At 63.1% G+C, this 23,740-nt stretch overlaps 1 protein-coding gene across 1 annotated transcript; it reads right to left on the bottom strand.

Moving 5' to 3' along the window:
• Positions 1-522: 522 nt before the first annotated feature.
• Positions 523-22,465, bottom strand: LOC119098283 (ubiquitin carboxyl-terminal hydrolase CYLD). Its single transcript, XM_037221203.1, has 17 exons — positions 22,332-22,465; positions 18,839-18,953; positions 16,931-17,021; positions 14,363-14,528; positions 12,381-12,391; positions 12,056-12,153; positions 10,924-11,027; positions 10,055-10,203; positions 9,326-9,479; positions 7,822-7,987; positions 7,246-7,347; positions 5,824-5,918; positions 4,407-4,594; positions 4,008-4,116; positions 3,470-3,585; positions 2,780-2,999; positions 523-1,804 (listed from the first exon to the last, which is right to left on the bottom strand). Exons 1-17 carry the CDS (start codon positions 22,399-22,401, stop codon positions 1,614-1,616), a joined length of 2,145 nt encoding a protein of 714 aa, XP_037077098.1. The 5' UTR covers positions 22,402-22,465; the 3' UTR covers positions 523-1,613.
• Between the last annotated feature and the right edge of the window lie 1,275 nt (positions 22,466-23,740).

Below are 23,740 nucleotides of genomic sequence, written 5' to 3'. Positions count from 1 at the left end.
GGGTACGTCTACAATTAAAACTGCTTCCTCCGACGGAACCCTGCTGTTGCTCACAGGGCGCACAACCTTTCGTCAGCTGAATACGCTCATCGCTCCAAAGCGAAGCCGATCGGGGAGTACATGACCGCCCCTCCGAGAGGACGAGGGGTCCCAGCGGCTGGACAGATCGCAGCTGAGCGGGTGAGACCGTCCTGGCAGATCTCCGCCCCTCTGAGGGGACGAGGGGTCCCAGCGGCTGGACAGATCGCAGCTGGGCGAGTGAGCTCACCACGGCTGATCTCCTCCCCTCCGAGGGGACGAGGGGTCCCAGCGGCTGGACAGATTGCAGCTGGGCGAGTGAGGCCACCCCGGCAGATCTAGCACCCCACCCCGGGCCTCTGGGCCTTTTCCTCCACCCCGCGATGGGACGCGCCGCTGCCGGACGGAGCAGCCCGCCACAGCGGGGAGCAGCGTGATCTAATAGACAACTTGGAGAACCCAGTGCAGATTCCTCCCTCCCCCCCCCCCCCCCCCATCCCTCTCCCCATCTCATGGCTGCAGCGCACCTGCTTTCTCCCACGCATCGTCACCTTCGCCTGCGCAGCCTACATGGCCCGGAACGAGGATGGGGCCGCGGCGGAGGCACGCTATGACGTCACCAGGTGCTGGTGTCCTGACTGCGCGGTAATTTATCACTAACCGGGGCATTGCGGTTCCAAACCAGCTGTTCTGCCTAGCTGGAGCCGCTCATCATGAATTCGCGACGTCAACGCGTTTTCTCGAACATCACACTACCATTTCTGAATATTTCTCTTCTACCCTGCTTGAACGAAAAACCTAAACCTCACGCATCTCACTTCGACATCTTTCCCGTCTCATGCAATCGCTGCAACTAACTCCCTCGTCTCACGTAGGTATCCCCCATGCGCCGGATTTCCCAGTGCCACGACGTGGAGCTGGGTCACACTACTTTTCCGGCCGGGTCTGCTCCCTGTTACGAACACTGTCACTGGCGTAACGCAACGGCCCCGGGCGTCATCACAGAACACCACATCGCCGCCTGATTGGTCCGCCGTGTCAACCCACGACTGATTCGGCGCACCACGAAGCCTTCCGAACACACTCCACGGCACCTCACCGCCATTCCGGCGAGGCGGTACCGCCGTCCGAACGGCAGAGCCACAACACAATCATCGGAGGGACCACGTCACTCCCGCGGGTCTACCGGCAGTCCACTGCCGCCGCTCTGTCGCGCTCTTGATCACATCCACTGCTCCATCTACTCGCCTTCGGCTGCCGTTCTATCGGTCTACCGCTCCACCGCACCGCCTCCAGTCTTCTTACTGGTGCATCATGACGTCACAGTCTTGACGGAATCATCTACGGTCGTCGCAGAGTTCTACCGGTCTGCCGCTCCACCGTACCGCCTCCAGCATTGTTGCTGGTGCATCATGACGTCACGGCCTTGACGGAATCATCCACGGTCGTCGCAGAGTTCTACCGGTCTGCCGCTCCACCGCACCGCCTCCAGCCTTCTTACTGGTGCATCATGACGTCGCAGTCTTGACAGAATCATCCATGGCCGTCGCAGAGCTCTACCCGTCTGCCGCTCCACTGCATCGCCTCAAGTCTCCCTACCGGTACATCATGACGTCACGGCTCTGGTAGAAGCACATGTAGCCGTCGCAGAGGAGGCGGCGCGCGTGCTCGGGCAGACGCTTGTCGTCGGTGACGGCCAGCAGGCCGCGCCGGCCGTCTTCAGTCAGCCAGCGCGGCAGGTCCGGCACGCGCACCACCTCCGGAATGTTGTAGCCGTGCGCTTCGCCTGTGAACAACGCCAACGCCGATCACCCACACGGCCGGACGATGCGGGCCGGTCACCACACGGCCGGTCACACGGCCGGGCGGCGCGGGCCGATCACCGCACGGCCGGTCACACGGCCGGCGGCGCGGGCCGGTCCACACGCCCGGACGGCGCGGGCGATCACCACACCGCCGGACGATGCGGGCCGATCACCACACGGCCGATCACACGGCCGGGCGGCGCGGGCCGATCACCACACGGCCGGTCACCACACGGCCAGGCGGCGCGGGCCGGTCACACAGCCGGCGGCGCGGACCGGTCACCACACGGCCGGGTGGCATGGGCCAGTCACACAGCCGGGCGGCGCGGGCCGGTCACACGGCCGGGCGGCGCGGGCCGGTCACCACACGGCCGGGTGGCATGGGCCGGTCACACGGCCGGCGGCGCGGGCCGGTCACCACACGGCCGGGCGGCACGGGTGAGCCGTGCAGCCCGACGCAGGGAGGTGCACAAACGCCGGTGGTGACGTGGTCAAGGGTCGGACATGTTGGGCAGCAGTCGCTGTGTGGGATCATGGAAGGTACGCCTTTTGTTTAGCAGGCTTATGTGTAACGGCAATTCTGGGACAAGGGCATGCCGGCCGGCTGTCGTCCATTGCTACTGAACCACACATACACTAACACCGCAAATGCAAATAACCACAACATGGAGGGCGCAACAAGCGGCCATCAATCTTGTTTTGTCGATATATCAGTAATGAGGCCTACTTATGCAATATGTAATTGCTTGACAACGGCGCTACTGCTGGCACGTCCCTGGGCTGGCAATTTCTCGACCATGCTCCTCTGCCCCCCCCCCCCCCCTCCCACACACACACAGGGACCCACGGGTCGCTCGGACGGGACCACACCCTCCGCCTCCTCCCTACGGCGTCCCCACGTCGTCTCCACCGACCCCACCCACCCACAGCGCCGCCGCCGCCAGCTAGACGCCCACCTTTCCGGTCCGCCATCGAATCGAAGAACACCCAGGAGGCGTCCGGGCCGTGGCCAGACTTGGTGAAGGTGACGTAGTGCGACGTGTGGATGCAGACCACGGCGAACAGCTCGAGGTAGCTGCGCGGGATGTGCGCGTGGTCGCGCAGCTCGGTGAATTGGCGCGGCACCTTCAGCGGGTGGCGTGGCGCATGCGAGGCGCGGCTCTGGTGGCTGTGCGACTGCAGAACAGGTCACGGCCAGGGGTCAGGGCCAACATCGGTCGGGGTCGGGGTCGGGGTCGGGGTCGGGGTCGCGGCTGCAACCCCCGGCCTTACGAGTGTCCAGGACACTACGTTCACGGGGCAATCTGCCTGACTGGAGGCGCGACAATGAGCCACTTTATCGGCAGCACACCGAGATTAAGCACGACATGGAATTCAGTCTGATTCCCGCTTGTATCTCTCCACCGTCGCAATTGGTAGTGACGGCATCGTCAGTGTAGTCGAGAGCAATGCCATGCAATGCTTATGGATAAGTCACAAGCCTCAGCGAGAAAACAATCGCCGTATGTCACTGAACTATCGGGATCGTGAGCTGCAATGTAAGCGGGGCGACGCCGTCCACAGATGACGCCAGGGCACAGGCTGCCAGCTGTGGTCGCGGCGACGCCGTCCGCGTCCCGGCACCAGGACCGGCGGCGGCCGCGTACCGTGGCGTTGCACTTGGAGCAGAAGGCCGTGGTCATGAGGCCCAGGCCGCCCTGGTCGAAGCACTCCTTGCACTCCCACTCGGCCAGCCGGCCGCACACGAAACACTGCCGCGGCGCTGAAACACGGCAGACGGCGGGCCGCTGAGCGCGGCGCGACGGACCGGCCGCCGCGCGGGGGGCAGGGGCACGACCCGACGACTGTGGCAGCGATCCGCCGACGGCTGCGGCGCACGCAGCAAAGGCGAAGACCCGGCTGGTGATGATTTTCAGAGAGATGGTTAAATATTAAGCGCAAGACCCAAACGCATTTAAGCGGTGAAATGCATCCCCCACGTGTCGGCAAACTTGGACAAGTATGAGCTCTACATTTTTCTAACCGCGAAGTTCGCCGCCAATGCTCCGGCAAACAAGACTAGCACCGTGACAATTCATACCTCACCATCCTCAAACTGCACGTGAAAACCTAGACTGCGGCTGAAGCCGTCCACGCCCTGGACGGGGCCTCGGCCGGCCGGCTACAAGCCGTACGTTCACTCACAGTTCTCTATGACGTCGGTCACGTCCAGCACCATGCTTGGCAAGATGCGCGAGTACATCTTGTAGTCCTTGCCGAAGCGCGGCATTTGGACGATCAGGCAGGAGGGGATCTGGTGGCCAGAGACAGACGCCACTGCGGGTCATGCACCGGCGGCGGCAGATACAACACCGGCCTCTACGCAGCTCTGCGGACGTCCGCACAGTACACTTCAGAGCAAACCGACATGCCTGGTTCACCACGCCGTGCAGAATGACTGCCTACTCGTATAGAAGCCGGCGGCAGGGAAGCCGCAGCGGAAAATCGATAATCCGTTTCACCAAGTCCGACCCCCCCCCCCCCCCCCCTCCATTTCCGAGCGGCGTCGACTCGAGTGACGCGCCTGCGGGCGCCGCTGCTGACCTCCTTCAGCTTGATGTCGCCGCTGATGAAGCTCTGGTCGAAGAGCTGCTGCACGCTGGGCAGGATGAGCCGGTCGTCGCGCTCCACGATCAGCTGGTACAGGTAGCTCTCCTGGCCGGACGAGTACTTGAGGAACGGCTCGGCGTGCAGCATCTGCGCCAGCAGCGACTGCAGGAACTCCTCCGGGTCTGCGGCGGAGCGGCGCCGGGTCAGGCCGGGGCGCTGCACCGCCGCGGGCGGCGGACCACCGCCGGCGCGGGTCTGGCTGGAGCATTCCTGCTCCACGCGCAGCCGAGCGAGATAGCATGGACACGCGCGGCCGCGCGTGATAGAATGGAAGCATACGGCCGATGATGACGACGGTTGAGGCTCAAGTGCGCGCCGGCGAACTCGCGGCCAAGCGCGAGCCAGCGGCGGCTTCGACTGGGCGATCGTGTCACGCGATGGTGACACAAACATTGGTGAGAAACAGCAACAATGGAGCACACCAACCAGTTCTGGGACGCAAAAGTCAAAGGCTTACCACACCAGCCACACAGGCTGGCTTTGACGTGCGCATGGCACCTGACAACGGCGATCAGCAAGCGCACCAACAGAACCTGAACGACAGCGGGACCATTCAACATCACACCCGAGCACTCGGCCCCTATAGTTGCCCCGGCAGAGCGCCCGCCCGTGTCCTCGGCTGTGTAGAACCGGGACACAACGCCCGGCGACACCGCCCTAGTCCTCGGCTGTCCAGAGCCGGGACACAGAGCCGGGTGGCGCCGCCCGCGTCCTCGGCTGTCCAGGGCAGGGACACAGCGCCGGGCGACGCCGCCCGTGTCCTCGGCTGTGTAGAACCGGGACACAGGGCCGGGCGACGCCGCCCGTGTCCTCGGCTGCATAGAGCCGGGCCACAGCGCCGGGCGACGCCGCCCGTGTCCTCGGCTGTATAGAGCAGGGACACAGCGCCCGGCGCCGCCACCCGTGTCCTCGGCTGTGTAGAGCAGGGACACACCGTCCGGCGGCGCCGCCCGTGTCCTCGGCCGTGTAGAGCAGGGACACAGCGCCGGGCGGCGCCGCCCGTGTCCTCGGCCGTGTAGAGCAGGGACACAGCGCCGGGCGGCGCCGCCCGTGTCCTCGGCCGTGTAGAGCAGGGACACACCGTCCGGCGGCGCCGCCCGTGTCCTCGGCCGTGTAGAGCAGGGACACAGCGCCGGGCGGCGCCGCCCGTGTCCTCGGCCGTGTAGAGCAGGGACACAGCGCCGGGCGACGCCGCCCGTGTCCTCGGCTGTCCAGAGCAGGGACACAGCGCTGGGCGGCGCCGCCCGTGTCCTCGGCCGTGTAGAGCAGGGACACAGCGCCGGGCGACGCCGCCCGTGTCCTCGGCTGTCCAGAGCAGGGACACGGCGCCGGGCGTCGCCAAGCCGCTCACCTTTCTCCTCGGAGGTGAGGCCGCGCACCGAGCTGAGCGTCTCCAGCATCTGCCGCAGCTTCATCACCCGATCGGCGCGCACGTACATGGCCGACCTGACGGACACACGGGTCGCACAGAGAGGTCAGACTCCGGCAGACGTCTGGCGCTGGGGAGGGTCGGGGAACGCGGCGCACCTCACGGAAGGGTCACACGCCGACACTGAGGAGGGTCGGGGAACGCGGAGGACCTCACGGAGGGGTCACACTCCGACACAGAGGGGCGACGGGGAGAAGGTGGGCGGCGCACCTCACGGAGGGGTCACACTCCGACACAGAGGGGCGACGGGGAGAAGGTGGACGGCGGACCCCACGGAGGGGTCACACTCCGACACTGAGGGCCGACGGGGAGAAGGTGGACGGCGGACCCCACGGAGGGGTCACACTCCGACACTGAGGGGCGACGGGGAGAAGGTGGGCGGCGGACCTCACGGAAGGGTCACACTCCGACACTGAGGGCCGACGGGGAGAAGGTGGGCGGCGCACCTCACGGAGGGGTCACACTCCGACACTGGGGGGGCGACGGGAGAGGTGGGCCGCGAACCTCTCGGATGCCATCACCACCGAGTGCCAGGCATCGGAGCCGAACAGCTGCAGGGGATCCGCGCAGCCACGCTGCTTCGGGCCGGTGGTCACGAACTGACAGCATCATGCATCACGTACCTAGGCAACCAAACCGAGCTTCAGATCACGCGAGTTATACTTGATTCTCAGTAAAAAAAAGAAACTTGCAAGCCTATGGAACTTGTGCTCCACAAGTCGTAGCTCGGAATCGATTTGCCACGCACATACAATTATCAGCAGCATCAAAGCGTAATAATATCACAGCCATCCAAAACTGGGCGAAGGACAGACCGAACGCGTCACGCCCATGTAATCAATCAGCCAATTTAACAGTCCCCAGGTGGAACAGGGCAACAAAACGAGGCCAACTGAATTCGAGCCGAGAGCAGCTGCACGTTCGCTCCACTTCCCGCCGGCGCCGTGCACAAGTATGCGTGACACGCGTGACAGCGTGCGCACGCGAGCGGCAGCATCCGCGGCTCTCACGCGACAGCTGCGCGCGTGACGGTACGCGCACAACTCGGCGGCGGCTCGCCGTCACCAGCCGCCAGACGGCGACCCGTCACAAAAACACGCCCGTGACGAGCGCAAAATGGTGCGTGGCCACGGGCCGCCGCCGCCACGGACCGCGCGTCATCTGGCGGCGGCAGCGACGCTTCATCTGGCGCCCCGCTCCGGCCGACTGGGTCAGCGGCGCTTCAGCTGGCGCCCCGCTCCGGCCGGTTGGGTCAGCGGCGCGCGCCGTCAGCCGCGGACGCCGTCCCGGCGGGCGGCGGCCGTCGGCGCCGGGGCGACCAGCGCGTGCGGCCGAGCAACGCACCTTAGCGGGTTGACGATCTCCTCCTTGAGCAGGCGCTGCACCTCGCTGTACTCGGGTATGTCGCCGGGCCGCTTCGGCCGGTGCAGCAGGCTGTCCAGCACGCTGCGAAGACCGGCAGCGCCGGCGCGTCACCGCTCGTGCCGTGGACAAGCGATGCGCGGCGAGCAACACAGCATTCCGCTGGCTTTACCGCATGCCGCGGCCTTTATCACATAAAACGTCTGCTTTACGGCGCCAAGTGTTAAATAATGTGGCAGGGCATTCGTTACAGCTCGGCGTGCATGGGGTCACCGTTCGCGACGTCCGCAGATCCATTACTCCTTTATTTGAAGGGCCTGTTGCAATCAGTGCTTTGGGGGTTTCGGAATTAAAGGGGATATGAACCACCCAAAAGTGTTCTGGGCGCAAAGATATCAAATGACCAAGGAGTTTCCGAGCTAAACGGCGTCTCTGGACGTACCTAGTTCCTAAATTATTTTTGGTTCACAGGGTAGGACTTAACGACTGATTGCGACTCGAAAATTATCGTACTATTGGTAGCCCGCATTTAGTTTTCTCAACACATCTGAAACTTACGGCGTGAAGGCGAACATGGAGAACAGGGTGGCGTCCAAGTAACACGAGTTCAGATGGCCCTGGATGCCTTTCAGCTTGCCGCAGAGCTTCTTTAGTTCCTCGGTAGATGTCACTGAGATCGGTGCTACATTGCCTGTTATCACAGGGCATTCCACACTCCCGAACGCTGAAATAAGCAATGCTTAATTAAAACACACAATGGCACATGCACGGAGCCGAATACAGTGTGGTCCTGGAACGTGCTACCGAAGAGCATCATCACATGCAGGGACGTGTAACCGTCTAGCAACAAGCCCGCATTGAAATACATCGAACGTAGGCCATTCAAGTCACGTACAGCACTGTCGCATACTTTGCGAGAGGCCTTGAAAAAATGTCAGCTTTAACTAACCAGATGCATTCTAATGCAAGCCTTGGGTTCTTGAGGAACGCATGATTCCATACGCCGCATTCCTGGCCTCTGTTCTGCCGCAGCATTAAAAGCATCGCATTTCACATGTCCACGAACCCATCTGACCCCGGTTACAACCTGACGCAAGGCACGTGTCAACAGCAGCGAGGCCAGCCTGTGACAATGCTGGGGAGGGGGGAGGGGGGCAGCCACCGTCGCGGACTGCAGCCAGGCCCAGGCCGGTCGGCCGGCGCCGCCCAAAGCCGACGCTTCACTAACACCGACTAGCCCCAGTGTTGGACGAGTTTTAGCCCGATGTCACCCCTCAGGCAACGCGGTACAGGCTGGCCGGTCACTGTGTTCGATATCGGCCCAGGCTGCCCGGGGTCTGCACGATGGCTTCATTGCTACCCAGGGAATGATGTCTCAAAAAAATCCGACTCGAGGGACATGAGCACCCATGCTGTACGTTTTGAGATTCCATCACAGGTACCATTCTTCGCTGCACCAGGTTCTGCTGCGTCGCCTTACGGTGTTTTAGAATGCAATACATCAAACGCTTCCGGAAAATCCCAAAATACGTCTTTGTAGTGCGGCCCTCCGTGTCCTGTAGACGTTTCCGATGTTGAGTGAACGCGGCAAGGTGATATTTATAGCGTGAAATATGCCCATGATCTGTTCGACGGGGGCTCCAAGAGGCAGCACTGAGCTGTGAGCTGATCACCGACACGCAAGCCACCGATCCAGCGATACGTTATCAGATACAGCTCCAATTAGCGCAGCCAGGCGAGCCGCACGCCCCGTCCGCATAACGGCCGCCTCCCCCCCCCCCCCTCCCCCCTCACCCTGCACGCATTGCACCGCAACAGAGCGACCCGCTCTGCTGCACCCCGGCTGCATCAGGCGGGATCAACCTCCTCCCCCGCATCGCGGCGCTGCGGTGATAACAATGGGTGGGGCGTTTGGAGGGCGAAAGGGCACAGCGCACCACCGCCCCACTCTGTTGGCCGCGCGTCCGCGACCCTGGCCGCCGTGCGGCCCTCGTCGCTGTGCCGGCGCCGCGGCCGCAGCCTCTCCGCCGTCGCCGGCGGCCGCTGCGGCGTGCCTCCGTACCGTTGGCGTCGGGCGCCTCCTGGCCGAGGTCGAGGAAGCGCCTGTCCCGACCGCAGTCGGCCAGCGGCACGAACAGCGCCTTGCCCGGCTGACAGCTGAAGTAGCGCACGCCGTTGAAGCAGCCGTCGCCGCCGCTCACCGTGTCGTCGTCCTCCTGCGGCGGGCGCGGGGTGCGTGACGAGGCGGCGGGGAGGGGAGAGGCGCGGGTCGAGGACACACACCCTGCACTGGCTGCGAAACTCCAGCTCCTCTGCGCCAAACGGCACGAGTGCGAACACTTGGGTTTCCTGCGGCTTCCTCCCGTAAAGAGCGCCCCGACCGTTGCCCCCTCCCCCCCCCCCCCGGGGGCTTGACCCCCTGATGACGATGGAGATTCAGGTTTAAAGCCACTTCAGCTGCTTGGTTTTACGGTGCCCGCAACTCACATATCACTGAGCAAAGGAGATAATAATTGCCAGATGTTAACGGAGTAGGTAATAGGGAACGTGCCACATAGCAAGGAAGATAATCCATACTACAACATAATAGTGCATATATAACACAAAACAGAGGACTTTACCGGCTTAGCCGCAAGACAAGCCCTCTTCGCGAACGAAAGAGTACATGACAAAGACACTGATGTCCACAAAGACTCATACGGCACGCCCAACGTTCAGCAAACCATTGGGCACAAGACGCGGGGCCGTGGGTGGCGCGGCGGCCGCGGCGGGCGCCGGCAGCGGGCCGTACCATCTCGACGCCAGCCACCTGAAGGCGCTTGGTGTCGCCCTTCACGCGTCCCACCCAGCGCACGACGCCGTACTGCGGCAGGCCCTGAATGTCGACCTCGACGGCCGAGCCCACAGACACCTCGGCGTCCGTCCAGGCCGGCTCGCCGTCTGCCGGACGGGTCGGAGGGAGGTCAGTGACGCGGCGGGTGAGGTGGCCGCCGCCGGCAGCCGGCCGGGAGGTCAGTGGCGCGGTGAGGCGGCGGGGTGAGGTGACCGCCGCCGGCTACCGGCCGGGAGGTCAGTGGCGCGGTGAGGCGGCGGGTGAGACGACCGCCGCCGGCTACCGGCCGGGAGGTCAGTGGCGCGGTGAGGCGGCGGGTGAGACGACCGCCACCGGCTACCGGCCGGGAGGTCAGTGGCGCGGTGAGGCGGCGGGTGAGACGACCGCCGCCGGCAGCCGGCCGGGAGGTCAGTGGCGCGGTGAGGCGGCGGGGTGAGACGACCGCCGCCGGCTACCGGCCGGGAGGTCAGTGGCGCGGTGAGGCGGCGGGGTGAGACGACCGCCGCCGGCAGCCATTTGGGACCGGTGGGTGAGATTACAAGTCGCCCGCAAACGCTGCCGTCGTCACGGACGTCATGTTTCCAATTACCCTGAGTTCTGAAAACATCGACGGCTGAACACGCCTACTTTTGGAGGTTTTGGGACAATGCCAATGTCATAATTGCAATCCTCATACACCACCAATGTGGACAGGCAAACATCAAAGCCTAACCACTATATACCTCACAGCAGAAGGCTTCGATGCTCTCCCGACCTGAACACCTCCTATCCCACCCCGACCTATCCCTCCCTCGCTCCCTCGCTCCCTCTCTCCCTCGCTCCCTCACCTCTGAGTCCGTCGACAGGCGATGCGTCCGGGCTGGGGCTGGCCAGCAGCTTGTCCTTGCGCCGGTGGCGGCGCCGGTCGCCGGCGGGCACTGTCTGCGCGTTGCTGAGGTCGGCCAGCGGCAGCAGTCGACGCGGCCGGCCGCCACTCTCGGCCGACGCCCGCTGCGGCTTCGACTGCCCGCCAGCGGTCACCGGTCAGCCGACAGCGGTCCACGGACCGGGGTCGGGGGGGGGGGGGGGTTCAGCGCGGGGACAGGCCGGGTCGAGGCGCACAAACATCGCCATCGACGAGAGGGAGACAGGGCGAGCCGGCGGTCTACGAACCAGTACGTGCCCTGAATCTAAAGCCATCCACGTGGGTCTTTGCTAACACAGCTGTTTACGAGACAAATACGACGGGGCGCCATGCATGACAGATGCATGACAGAGTGCAGTGCGCATGGCCGGTGGGTCGCAGCGCGCAACATACGGGGGCGGAGACGGCGGCGCGGCGTTGGAACCAGACATGTCGCGGCGACAGCCCGGCGCCGCATCAACAGCGCAGGGAACACGCATGAACGAGCAAGCCACGGAACCCTTTCCACCATGACGCATTGCCATCTTGCCAAGCCATCCCCGCAGTCCAATTAGCCGCCAGCGTCACAAGACACATCAGGTTTGGGTGGGTTTAAATCTTATTTAAATCAGTCGGTTCACTGAGGAAAAACGATCCATTTTCCCGGCGGCGGCTGGCTACCCTGACAAGTTTCCTGAGCCGACTGCGCCGACGGCGGTGCCGGGCAGATAGATCACGCGGCTGCGGGCGCCGGAGGAAGCCCGACATTTCCTCCGGCCTGGATCGGACCGGCGCCTGCCGCGCCGCCCCAGAAGCACAGCACAAGGGGATCGTGCCTAAAGCCCCGGCGGAAAAACCCGCTACCCGACGCTGCCAAACGAACGGACGGCACGTCACGTGCGGTCCTGCCGCCGGCACCAGCTGGCAGGCGGCCGCTCGCGCCCGGGCCGACTCAGAACCCCGCCCCGCCGGAGCGGCCTGCCGAGGCGCGCCCACGCACCTGCAGCTGAGAGTCGCGCTCGTCCGCCAGCCGGGCGAGGCTGGGCGGCGCGCTGCCCGCCACCAGCTGCTCGTACGCCATGCGGTGGAAGGGCGGCAGGTGGCGGAGGTCGTCGGTGAACTCGTGGCCGCGCACGGTCGCCGGCGCCAGCTCCTCCTCATCCGAGGTGTGCAGCTCCAGGTTGCGGCGCGGCGCGGCGGCCGGCGCCGCCCGGCCGCGCGAGCCCTCCACCAGCGCCGTCGCTGTCGACAGGGCGCCAGGTCACGTCACGTCACGCAGCTCGACGGTGGCCATCGCCGCGCGGTGATCGGCGGTGATCGTCTAGGCATGTCAGCGGCATGGTCAGTGGTGGCGCCTCGCTCCGCTGCGGACCCCAAAAGCAGCCCTGATCATCCGGTCACCCCGTCACTGCCTGCGAAGCACAGCAGTCGGGGGACTGAGCTGCGGCGCTGGAAACGGATCCCACCTCCGCACAGCGCCGCATCACGACCGCCAAGAGCGGCCGACTCAAGTTTGTAATCACGTGGGGAGGGAAACTATTAAAATCGATGGAACGCGTCCATATCATACAACTAGGCAAAAACCTGTCCCAGCCAAATAATCATACAGCTTTCTGTCATTCAAACAGAACGAAAACGATCACAGCCTTTCCCTGAATAAGCTCCATGCTATCTCCATATCCCCCGCTTCGCATCGAGCCCTCACTACGCTCTTCTCTTCGCCTGTACTGGCGCTGGATCGCACGTGCTACATCGGCGGTGTCGGCGCCACAGCCCGGCCACGCAACTCCCATACACGGCTTGACTTCCGGCCCTGCTCTTCCATCCGCCCGGCCGCCGTCCGGCCGCCGCCCGGCCGCCGCCGCCGGGCCGGCCGGCACACAGCAGAGGGCCGGGGCGGCGCACAGCAGAGGGCCGGGGCGGCGCGGCATCTGCCTCCAATGGCACCATTCGGCGAGCGGCGGCCGGCCGCGCCGCCGTCTAACTGTGGTCGCCATCAGTGCCGGCCGGCCGCGCGCCCCTGCTCGCCGCGCGGCCGGCCGCCGCATGACAAACAGCGGCACTCGCGGCCGAATTTGGCGCGGTGCGCCACCGCTCCGCTGCGACTACACCGGCCGTGCTTGGCTGCTGCAAGGCACACATCTGGTCGCTTTGCGAAGGGGTTTGTCTATTATTCGCCGCCTACGTACGACGCATGGCGTGTGGCTGTCACTGTTGACACTTAATACCGCGTCACTATCGCTGTTTGCAACGACCTCTTTCATGGACGGCGGCATGAATCATTTCCTCCAATGACGTGGGAATACGTCATCGCCAAGCACGGCTTGTTGCGTCAAACTGCCCACCACCCACGTCGTCTCAACGCGGCGATGCTTTTACCCGAGGCCGTTAACCAAACCCGTACGACAGACTTGTCTTTATCTTTGGCACGGGTACAAAACTACAACGTGACCGTCCGTGACAAAGCCTCCCACTCGTTCTCGGGCAGCGCACTCGTTTTAGTAAGACTGAAACCCATCGCAGCTGCCATTGCTGCCCGCAAGCCCAGCATTCTGACCGCACGTCTGTCGAGGCGACGCCTCAAATGTGACGTCGTGTAGTTCGGCGGCCGACCCACCGTGCCTTTGTCTAATGTGAGCCGGCTGCGTGCGCCGCTCGGGCCGTCATACTGGGAACACCGCGCAGCAGTCTGAGTCATGGCCTTACCCTAATGGGTTATGACTCACAATCCAAACAAGTTCAGAAACTCTCGCCTACCAACACACAGGTGCAGCGTGTCCTAATCGTTGATGGCGTGGAGGTAAAAACAACGTAAAAACGCCGAGGTTTTGTAGCTAGCGCACAAGTGTGCAGAGTACACGCGAAACACTGCGATGATTGTGGGTCCAGCAGCAGTTCGCCCAATCCTCCGGCAGGTTTAGAGGGGCACTGGACGCCGCAGCGGCATGCTGAGGGTCGACAGCGTGGCAGCGAGGTCCTGGGAAGATCCAGGCGGGGCACATCCCGCACTCCCCACCGGGGCTGTTACCGGCCCGGGTACCTCTCCCCCTCCCCCTCTCCCTCTCCCGACGAGCTGGCACGGGCTGGCCAGCGCGCCAGGCTCGGTTCGCGCCTGATCACTGTCGTCGAGGCGCCCTTTCAGCGCATGACCACTGTCGTTGAGGCGCCCCCCCCCCCCCCCCTCCCCTCCAGCGTCTGACCATTGTGGTCGAGGCGACCTCCGAACCGGGCCGTGCTTAGGCTGGATGTGGTCGGGACTGGGCCGGGCCTAGGCAGGATGTGGTCGGGACTGGAGCGGGCGGGGAGAGCCGAGCATTCGAGTTCGGTGGACTGAGCCGGGTCGGGCTGGGCCGGGCGCGGGCGTGGCAGCGTGCTCCTCTCACCAGGCACGCCGATCTCGGAGGAGGCGGCAGGGCCGCCCGGCGCCGGCGGCTCCAGGTCCTCGGCGCGCATCAGGCCGTTGATGGGCACGATGGAAGCGTGGTTCAGCTTGGCGGCGAACAGGCGGTGGCCGCGGTAGCAGCCGTTCCCGGAGCCAACCGGATTGTCCTGCGGCGGCGGGGCGGGTCAGGTCAGGTCAGGTCAAACCAGCAGTCCAGGTCAAATACGCCGCCGTAGCCCAGACGGGGATATTGCGACGCATTCCCGAACGGCCAGCACTAAGTTAGGCGCGGCGCTTACTGGATACGACCTATGGAAGATGTCATCACATTGCCGGTATCTGATGCGCGCGAGTGTTCCCATCCAGGCAGTGGAAGGTTACACGGAGGTCGAACTAGTCCGGACCAGAGCTCGCCGCCCACACACGCATGTGCAGCAGCGACACACACCCGAGCCGCACCAACACGCAAACGGCTGTGGGTGACACGCCAGACCAGGAGCACTGGAAGAGCCGCCAAGCTAGGGAGGGTTCATAACCATTTTTCGGCTATTGTTTTCGAGTCACCACTAAATGCAACCAACGTCGAACCTCGGGAGAGTTACGGGGTTGTCCCAACCCCAGCCCCGTCCCGCGCCCCTGCGCCAGACATACGACCTGCGCAACGGCCGCAATCAGAGCGTAGGGCCGGCCGGCGGTGCAACACCGGCCGCACCACAACCCTCGGCCGATAGCACCTCACCGCCACGAGACGGTGACGACAGAAAGCATCGCACTTCAAGTCGTGAGTCACGCCTGCGCCGCTGCAGCCGCCCGCTTCGTTGGGTCAGACCCGCGGCGGCTGTTAACCCCGTAGCCGACAACGGCGCCGATGTGTTACGGGTCGAGTCGTGACACCCTCGCGACGGCACGAAGCCGCCACCTCACAGCGTCACGGAATCTCAGCCCGCCCTCCCGGGACACCCTCCCGGCTCCCACATTTCGGTCGGTGACCAGGGGTGCGCCCAGTGAGCCGGCGTGCGGCGTGATGGCCGATCCCCGGCGCATTCGCACGAAACTGGCGCAGTGACGCCGCGCCTGCACCGCCACCGTCGCGCCCAGCTCGTCGCCTCCCCTGTCGGCCTAGCACGTACGCTCCAGCGCAGCGTCTCGTGTGACCCCCCTTCACGTGTGGTGGGGGGGGGGGGGCATCCATGTCTGTCGCGAACGGGTCGGCGAGCCCGAGAGCGCTGGCCGCCAACCAGCGGAGGCTGGTCTGCTTCAGAGCTCGGCGCCAGGGCGCGCGGCCGCTGCGGCCGGCGGGAGAGGATTCACACTCGCCACCAGGACCTGGTTCCTCATTGGCTTACGACTTACGCCCCGCCCATTGAGATGGTGTCGCGGACACACACCCATGAAGAATGCCTTTAATTCCAAAATGGGCGTGAGTACAATCAGCTGATTGGACTAGACGGAGACACGCGGTGCGCAAGAACGACGCACCCGAATGTTATTCCAATTAACAGTTATTGGCGACTTCTGTATTCTAAAGACATGACTCTTGATCGCATTAACCACATGCGACCGGTACCTGCCCATTTGCCGGACATTCGAGAACGTCAACAGCGCACGGGCCGTTACTAAGCGTCGCTATGTCAGCAGCGACAACTTTGAACTGGATCTGGGATCCCATGAGACTCAACGGTAGTTTAGTCGAACAGATGCTGCGTTCTACAAAGCCCATCTGTCAGCTGCTTACAGGATCCGAGCATCTCAGAAATTTCCCCAACAATTTATCAAATGGACCCGGGTTCTAGGAAAACTGGATTCCAGAGGAAAATGCCCAACAAAACGAGTAGCAATGTTTGCTTATGAAGGAAGGTTATGAAAGGAAAACTGGCACGGATTACGTTGAGAGCCATCAAGCAGTGCCCGTAACAGATTTTTCTTGTCGGGGAACAGCAAGACGAGGTTATTACCATCTGGTTACTCCCGTGTAGCCCAAATGAATTCTATACTTTGGAAGTTATAGGCCAGCCACAACGCTCCAAAGCCCGAGGATCCTGGACAATTTTGTGACAAAATTAAATTTGCATTTAAACTTTGGGACTTAAAAACGGTTAAAAGAACTCCACCGGTTGACGTGAGAGTGATGAAACTGAATGCTTCAACGAAATGGACTTCGCAAGATGCTATGATAAACCTTCGAATGAATCATGCACCCTGAACACCATTCCACAGAACAGATTTTGTATCTTAGATAGCTATTCAACAAAAACTGGCAGAGAACCCATCACCCGAAATGACTCTTCAGTGAAATAACATAATGAATACGCGATATCTCGAAACACATGGTATGGGCGCAACATGACGTCAGAAATCGGCGCGTCCTAAAACCCCAATCACCACCATGAAACACATGGTACCCCAGGACTCAAAGTTCGAATGGCGAGGCCCACTTCTGAAGCCCACGCACGTGTGTCTGCGCAACGCTGAAACGAGCGACGACTCCGGTGCGCGAGCCGGGATTCCCCAGCGCTCGCCACCGCACCGCGGCGGTGACCGCGGGGAGCGGGCCGGACCGGGTACTTACGAACTCGACGCCCACCATCCAGTCCCTGCCGCCGTCCTCGGCTGGCAGCTTGCCGATCCAGCCGACGACACCCGGCTCCGGTCCGACGTCACTGCGGCCGCGCATCAGGTCAGGTCAGGTCAGGTCAGGTCAGGTCAGGTCAGGTCAGGTCAGGTCAGTTGAGCTCAGGTGGGATAGCTTAAACACGGTCAGGTAGCTTCTGAGTGGTCAATTCCGATGTGATCAATTTAGGCTCACATCCACGTGAGCTATGTCACAATTAGGAGGGGCAAACCATGTCGGGTTCATGTAAACCAGGTCGAGTTTGATCTGGTCTGCGTAAGTCAGGTAAGCCTTGGTTGGATCAAGCATCGTCAGAGGGCTCCCCATAAGGCCACAACATGCTGCCAAGAAGTCGGTCAACAAAGAAAGAGCTGTGGATTACATCCCATAGCACGAAGGCGGTCACCACGACCGGAGGTCAGCTCAAGTCAAGTAAGGCACGGATTAATCGAGACCGCGTCAGATCAGAGTGGGTCAGGCCCAGGTCAGATCAGAGTGGGTCAGGCTCAGGTCAGATCAGAGTGGATCAGACTCACGTCAGATTGAAGCTACGACCAGGTCGGATCAGAGTGGGTCAGGTTCAGATCAAATCACAGTGGGTCACGGCCAGGTCAAATCAGAGTGGGTCAGGGCCAGGTCAGGTCAGGTTCACTGATGTCAGACCAGGTTGGCGGGACCCAGGGTACGGACAATGTCCGTACAAAACAAATGAACAAAGTAGAGATGTTTAAGCTAGGTCGTCCACGTTACATGACCTTATACCAAGCAATGCTGTCAAGTTCACAAGCACCATACCCAATCCGGTCGGCTCATTTCACGTGGGGCATCATGGGTCATGATGGATCATGGGTCAGCATGGGTCATCTCCAGCCAGGCGCCACACAGCTGTAGCCAGCGTCGCGTCCGCGCCAGTGTCACAATTACCGGTCGGCTCATTTCACGTGGGGCATCATGGGTCATGATGGATCATGGGTCAGCATGGGTCATCTCCAGCCAGGCGCCACACAGCTGTAGCCAGCGTCGCGTCCGCGCCAGTGTCACACCGGCACGGAAACGCCCCAGCGCAGACGGAGCGAGGCCTGGCCGCGGTCACCGGCGCCCAGCACGGACCGCTGTCGGGGCGGAGCGGTTCGGGGCGACCCGGACCACGCCACTCCCCACCGACCGCCGCGCAGCGCCGCTGCAGCGCCGGCACGCCCATGTGGGAGGACCCCAGCCCGAGCGCGGCTTCCGGTCCAGGCAGACATCCCCCGCAGGCTGAATTGATCATGAAAGCAATCCAACAGCGCCCACATGAAACGCTGTGTAGTCGGAATTCACAAGTTAGTGTGCCATCTGGGGACAAACTAGCTTTAGCCAAGTCCGCCATCCACCGTCAGTGGCAATTTGCTTACAAGGATTTTGCAAATACTCAGGGACAGACAACCGCGCGGCGCTTTCTCGTGCGTCATGGTCGTGGCGGTCAAAAGTGTTCAGCAGTCGTCTCCGTTTGTCGGGGTGAGATCACTTTACCGTCGACGCCCAATTACCTGCTTTTGTTCGCCAGAAAATCAGGACGAACGGTGAGCATTGCACCCGGATTTATGGAGAAATTCTCTATCGCGACGCAGAACAAGTCTGCAAGACAAAAATGCCCCAGTACGTATGAATCATGTATCCAATAAATACAAGCTTTATTAGCACACTAAGAGTCCACGGATCACGACGCGGACCATTCAACGCGCCCGCGAGCGCGTGACGGACCGGCCCCAGGAACGCCTATGACCCACTCGGCGGAGATTCTCCCCCCCCCCCCCGTCGGACGTCTCCGTGGCCGCGTGGGGGGTGGGGGTGGAAAGGGCGGGGAGGCGATAGCTCGCAGCTCACCTGATCCAGCACACTCTGTCGCCCACCCGCAGCGGCAGACTGGCCGCCACCTCCGGTGGCACGCGGTACACATCCCCCGCGGCCGGGACGGCCGACTCCACCGGCACCCGCGGCTCTGTGGCAGGTACGGCACGTCAGCGCAGGGGTACGGGGTCTCCAACAGACACGCACGCACGCACACACGCAGATATACGTATATATGTACACACACACACACACACACACACGCACACGCACACGCACACGCACACGCACACGCACACGCACACGCACACGCACACGCACACGCACACGCACACGCACACGCACACGCACACGCACACCACACACACACACACACACACACACACACACACACACACACACACACACACACATATATATATATATATATATATATATATATATATATATATATATATATATATATATATATATATATATATATATATATATATACAGACAAATATATATATATATATATATATATATATATATATATATATATATATATCGATAACATTACTCTGTGAGGTATTTACCTTTCCACAGTTGCCCATTCTTAGCCTTTCCTATTCATTATTTGTCCTATTTCCCCCTGTCATATTTTCCTTTCATTTAGCACGAAACAGGGATACCAACCTAGTCAGGCACATTTTTGTCCATGCCATTCAATGACTCTTGGCTTTCATTCCAACATGAAACTGCAGACCGGCGCGGCAAAAGTATGCATAGAGCCCCAACTGTTGCAGTGGGCCCCGGAGTCTTGCCAGCAGTGGTCTGGGCTGGTTTTCCCCGTCCCCGTGAAAAAGGATTTGCAAAAACAGGGCAAGCGGCGCAGTCTGCTGCAGCGCGAGACATGTCACGTCCTAAGCCCGCGAAGCCACAGACTAGGCTAGGTCACACTGGGCGGAAACGTCCCCGACAGAAACGCTCGCGGCGACGGGAGCGTCAGAAGCGTCAAGCCTGAAATCGACTTGACGGAAACGTCCACGGCGTAGGCGTTTACAAGGCCACAGTGTGCGCTCCGGCGGCGGCCACCATCTCGCGGATGTCATGCCAGGGCACGCAAATACCCCCGGGCAAATGAATGATCATTTCCCGGGGTGGATGTACCATGTCCGCATGTTTTCAATGTTTCACAGCATGCGGCCAATAAAAATTGGTCACATTCTGTCCACCACTAGCACTATTGGCAAGAAGTACCGAACATCTAACAGACGTAGCCACATCACCTTAACAGGTAATAACGGCCACACATTTGCCGCCTGTGCTGACCCAGACGCAACTCTTGCCAGGCATAATGACCCCTCCCCCCCCCCCCCCCTCCTACTTGCAAGCTCACACGGCGACAATGCAGCCGCCGCTCAGGCCCGGCTCGTGCCGGCGTGTCTGGGCTCGCTCCGCCGCATGACATCAATAGCGGCAGCGACGCCCCTCGTCACGCCGCGACCCGTGCGGCCGCGTGTCACCGGGTCGCGCGGCCGGGGCCGCCGGCCGGCCCCACGTGCAGTGGAACAGCCAGCCACGCTCAGCGGCCGCAGCGGTGCGCGGCCACGCGCCGACGCCGACCCTCGCGCTTGCTCTGCAGACGCTGCAGCAGCGGCGGCCCCGGGCAGCGGCGGGCGCCCCAGACACCAGGCTGCCGCTGCCTCCGGTGCCCTGGCGGGCGGGCAGCGTGGGGTCGTACGCATGGAGGCGTCCTTTGACAAGGATGTTGCGTGCTGAGCGTGCGGCAGAGCACCAAAACGACGTTCGAACGGAGCGCAGCTGCTGCAGGATGGAGGCCCGCGGAGCGGTGGCGTCGACTCCAGCTCCTCCGCAGCGTCCAACTGCGGCGCGCCAGGGCTCGAGGGGAACCCGCCCCTCACCTCTCCACGGTCCACGAACAACGGCTCAAGGGGAAGCGGCCCGTCACCTCTCCACGGTCCACGGATAAGGGCTCAAGGGGAAGCCGGCCCTCACCTCTCCACGGTCCACGGACAAGGGCTCAAGGGGAAGCCGGCCCTCACCTCTCCACAGTCCACGGACAAGGGCTCAAGGGGAAGCCGCCCGTCACCTCTCCACTGTCCATGGACAAGGGCTCAAGGGGAACCCGCCCCTCACCTCTCCACGGTCCACGGACAGCTCAAGGGGAAGCCGCCCGTCACATCTCCACGGTCCACGGACAACAGCTCGAGGGGAAGCCGCCCCGCACCTCTCCACGCCCCACGGAAATGGCACATCAGGCCCCGTAACGGTGCGGCATTGCGTTCGGAGCCGCCGCACGCTGCCGCACACCAGTCACGGGGCTAAACGGCTGCCGCGTCTGGACTGCGCAGCCGGGCGGCGTCACAGGCGACGCGCAGCTGACGCCGCTATCTCAGCTGTCCGACGGAGCCCGGCCGCCTGCTCGACCCGACACCTGAGCGCCGACGCCGGCGACGCAGCGACCGGTGTCGGCGGCGAGCTCAAGGGCACGCGCCAACTCCCTCGTGACTACACATCAGTGTCATCGGTGAGGTGTGTGCCGCGGGCGGCCACAACGCCGGCTTAGCGGCGAGCCCTCCGCTCCTTAAATCGATAGCCTTGTGCGAGCGGCGGAGCGGCCAGCCCGGTGGGGCCGGACCGTCCGTGAGCGGGCCCGACCCGGAGCTGCGCCCGCACTCCGGCGGCTCGAGCTACGTCCCGCCGGCCAGCTGCCAGGTCAGGTCGGTGAGTGGCGGGGTCACGACCGGTCAGTCACAGGGTCACGGCCGGCCGGTCACGGGTCACGGCCGGCCCCTCAGGGCGCTTCGCCGGGGCACCGGAGCCCAGACTTCGAACATGTAGCACGGCAGGCTTCCCCGGTCAGCCGGGAGTAGGCGTGACGTTAATCGCCGACCTTCCCCGTTGACCAGCAGCTTCGAACATGGAGCACGGCAGGCCTCCCCGGTCTGCCGGGAGTAGGCGTGACGCTAATCGTCGACCTTCCCCGTTGACCGGTAGCCTAAGTCATGCTTTCCAACGTGCGGAGGATAACATACGTCTATCGGCGCAGCGCCACGCGCGCTGCTGAGGCCACCTGATGGACGGAGATGACCATGAAGCACCGAACGAAGCTGCCACGCAAAACACAAACCCACCGTTGAAGCGATGCATTCCAAAGCGTGCTGTAGACGCCCGGGAAACTTTAACTTCCGGCAAAGCTTCGCTGGCACGGCGATCTTGCGGATAACGTCAGCACCAGACATTCTATGTCCATGCCTCAGCGGCGACAACGTGGCAACGATCTGGTCTAACAGACAAGGCGGGAAATGAACCCATTCGGCGCCAGCCAATTGCATGACAGCGACCCATCTCGTTTACACAGATCGGCTCTCCTCAATTCCCAGCCAACGGACGACAATCGAAAACGGACGACGGCAGAGACCCACACGTGACAAGCCCATGCAGTGGTTACGAACCCCCGGCCGACCACGGAGAAGGTGGGGGGGGGGGGGGAGGGGTGCGGCGGGCCGCGTGAGGCACTGACCGAGAGGCGGCGAGCGGGCGCGCCGCCGGTAGCACTGCAGCCGCACCACGCCGTCCCGGTTGGAGAACATGGCCTCGGGTCGCCGGCACCGGCCGGTGCGCCGCCGCCGCTCGACGCCACACGCTGACTGACGATCGGATGCGATCGGCGCACGTCAGCTGGCGCGGCGCGTGCCACGGGACCGCGCCCAGGCGGCGGCTGGGGCGCGGCGCGTGACTCAGGGCGCACCGGCGGCCCGACACGCGCGCGAGCCCGGCCGACCGCGCACCGCCGCCCCGCCGCCCCAGCTCTGAAACTATTCTGGACGCACGGCGGCGGCGGCGACGGCCGCGGCTCTCAAACCCGGCCGGCGGTCGGCGCGGCGCGACGGTGAGCGCGGTGCGGTTTGAGAGCTGCGCCGCCGGTGGCTTCGCGGCACTGGGTCAGTGTGCCGCCACCGGCGACCGCCAGATGGCAGATCGGTCACGGACAGCCGAGCCGCCGCAGAAGCCCCTCGGCTCGAACCGGACGGAATGGACGCACAGCCAGCGCCGACGCTTCAAATGGGACAGGCTGGACCCGGCTGTGTGCGATCAGACAGCGCGGGACTGGGAACGGGATAGGCTGGACCCAGCTGTGCGCGGTCAGAGAGCGCGGGACTGGGAACGGGATAGGCTGGACACGGCTGTGCGCGATCAGACAGCGCGGGACTGGAAACGGGATAGGCTGGACACGGCTGTGCACAATCAGACAGCGCAGGACTGGGAGCGGGATAGGCTGGACCCAGCTGTGCGCGGTCAGAGAGCGCGGGACTGGGAACGGGATAGGCTGGACCCAGCTGTGCGCGATCAGACAGCGCGGGACTGGGAACGGGACAGCCTGGACCCAGCTGTGCGCGATCAGAGAGCGCGGGACTGGGAACGGGATAGGCTGGACACGGCTGTGCACGATCAGACAGCGCGGGACTGGGAACGGGACAGCCTGGACCCAGATGTGCGCGATCAGAGAGCGTGGGACTGGGAACGGGATAGGCTGGACACGGCCGTGCGCGATCAGACAGCGCAGGACTGGGAACGGGACAGGCTGGACACGGCTGGGCGCGATCAGAGAGCGCGGGACTGGACAGTGTTGACGGCGGATTGACTGGGCTGGGACGCAGATCAGAGCCACGGGACTCTGACAGAGCGGCGGAGGACACAGCCGCGAAGGAGCGCACAAACGGGACAGACACGATGGGGAACGGACGGAGCGGTGGGTCACCTACCAGACACGACGGGAACGGATGGAGCGGTGGGTCACCTACCAGACAGACGGGAGTGGACGGAGCGGTGGGTCACCTAACAGGCCCGATGGGAGTGGACGGAGCAGTGAGTCGCCTAACAGACCAGCGGGGCGCGCGACCTTGCCGTCTGGCACCACCCCACTGGTGG

This window comes from Pollicipes pollicipes, unplaced genomic scaffold (assembly GCF_011947565.3).
Source record: "Pollicipes pollicipes isolate AB1234 unplaced genomic scaffold, Ppol_2.1 Scaffold_4740;HRSCAF=5597_pilon_pilon_pilon, whole genome shotgun sequence".
NCBI lineage: Eukaryota > Metazoa > Arthropoda > Thecostraca > Pollicipedomorpha > Pollicipedidae > Pollicipes > Pollicipes pollicipes.
This window is presented reverse-complemented; position numbering and strand designations above follow the sequence as displayed.

What these genes read in the sequence shown, in the direction of transcription:
- LOC119098283 (XM_037221203.1), bottom strand. Translation starts at nt 22,401, where the DNA reads ATGTTCTCCAACCGGGACGGCGTGGTGCGGCTGCAGTGCTACCGGCGG. An exon ending in CCGCCCTTCCACCGCATGGC is followed by an intron (nt 11,028 to 12,055) that starts GTACGAGCAGCT and finishes GGCCGACCTCAG; the next exon opens with CAACGCGCAGACAGTGCCCG. An exon ending in GCGACATCAAGCTGAAGGAG is followed by an intron (nt 4,117 to 4,406) that starts GTCAGCAGCGGC and finishes TCTGGCCACCAG; the next exon opens with ATCCCCTCCTGCCTGATCGT.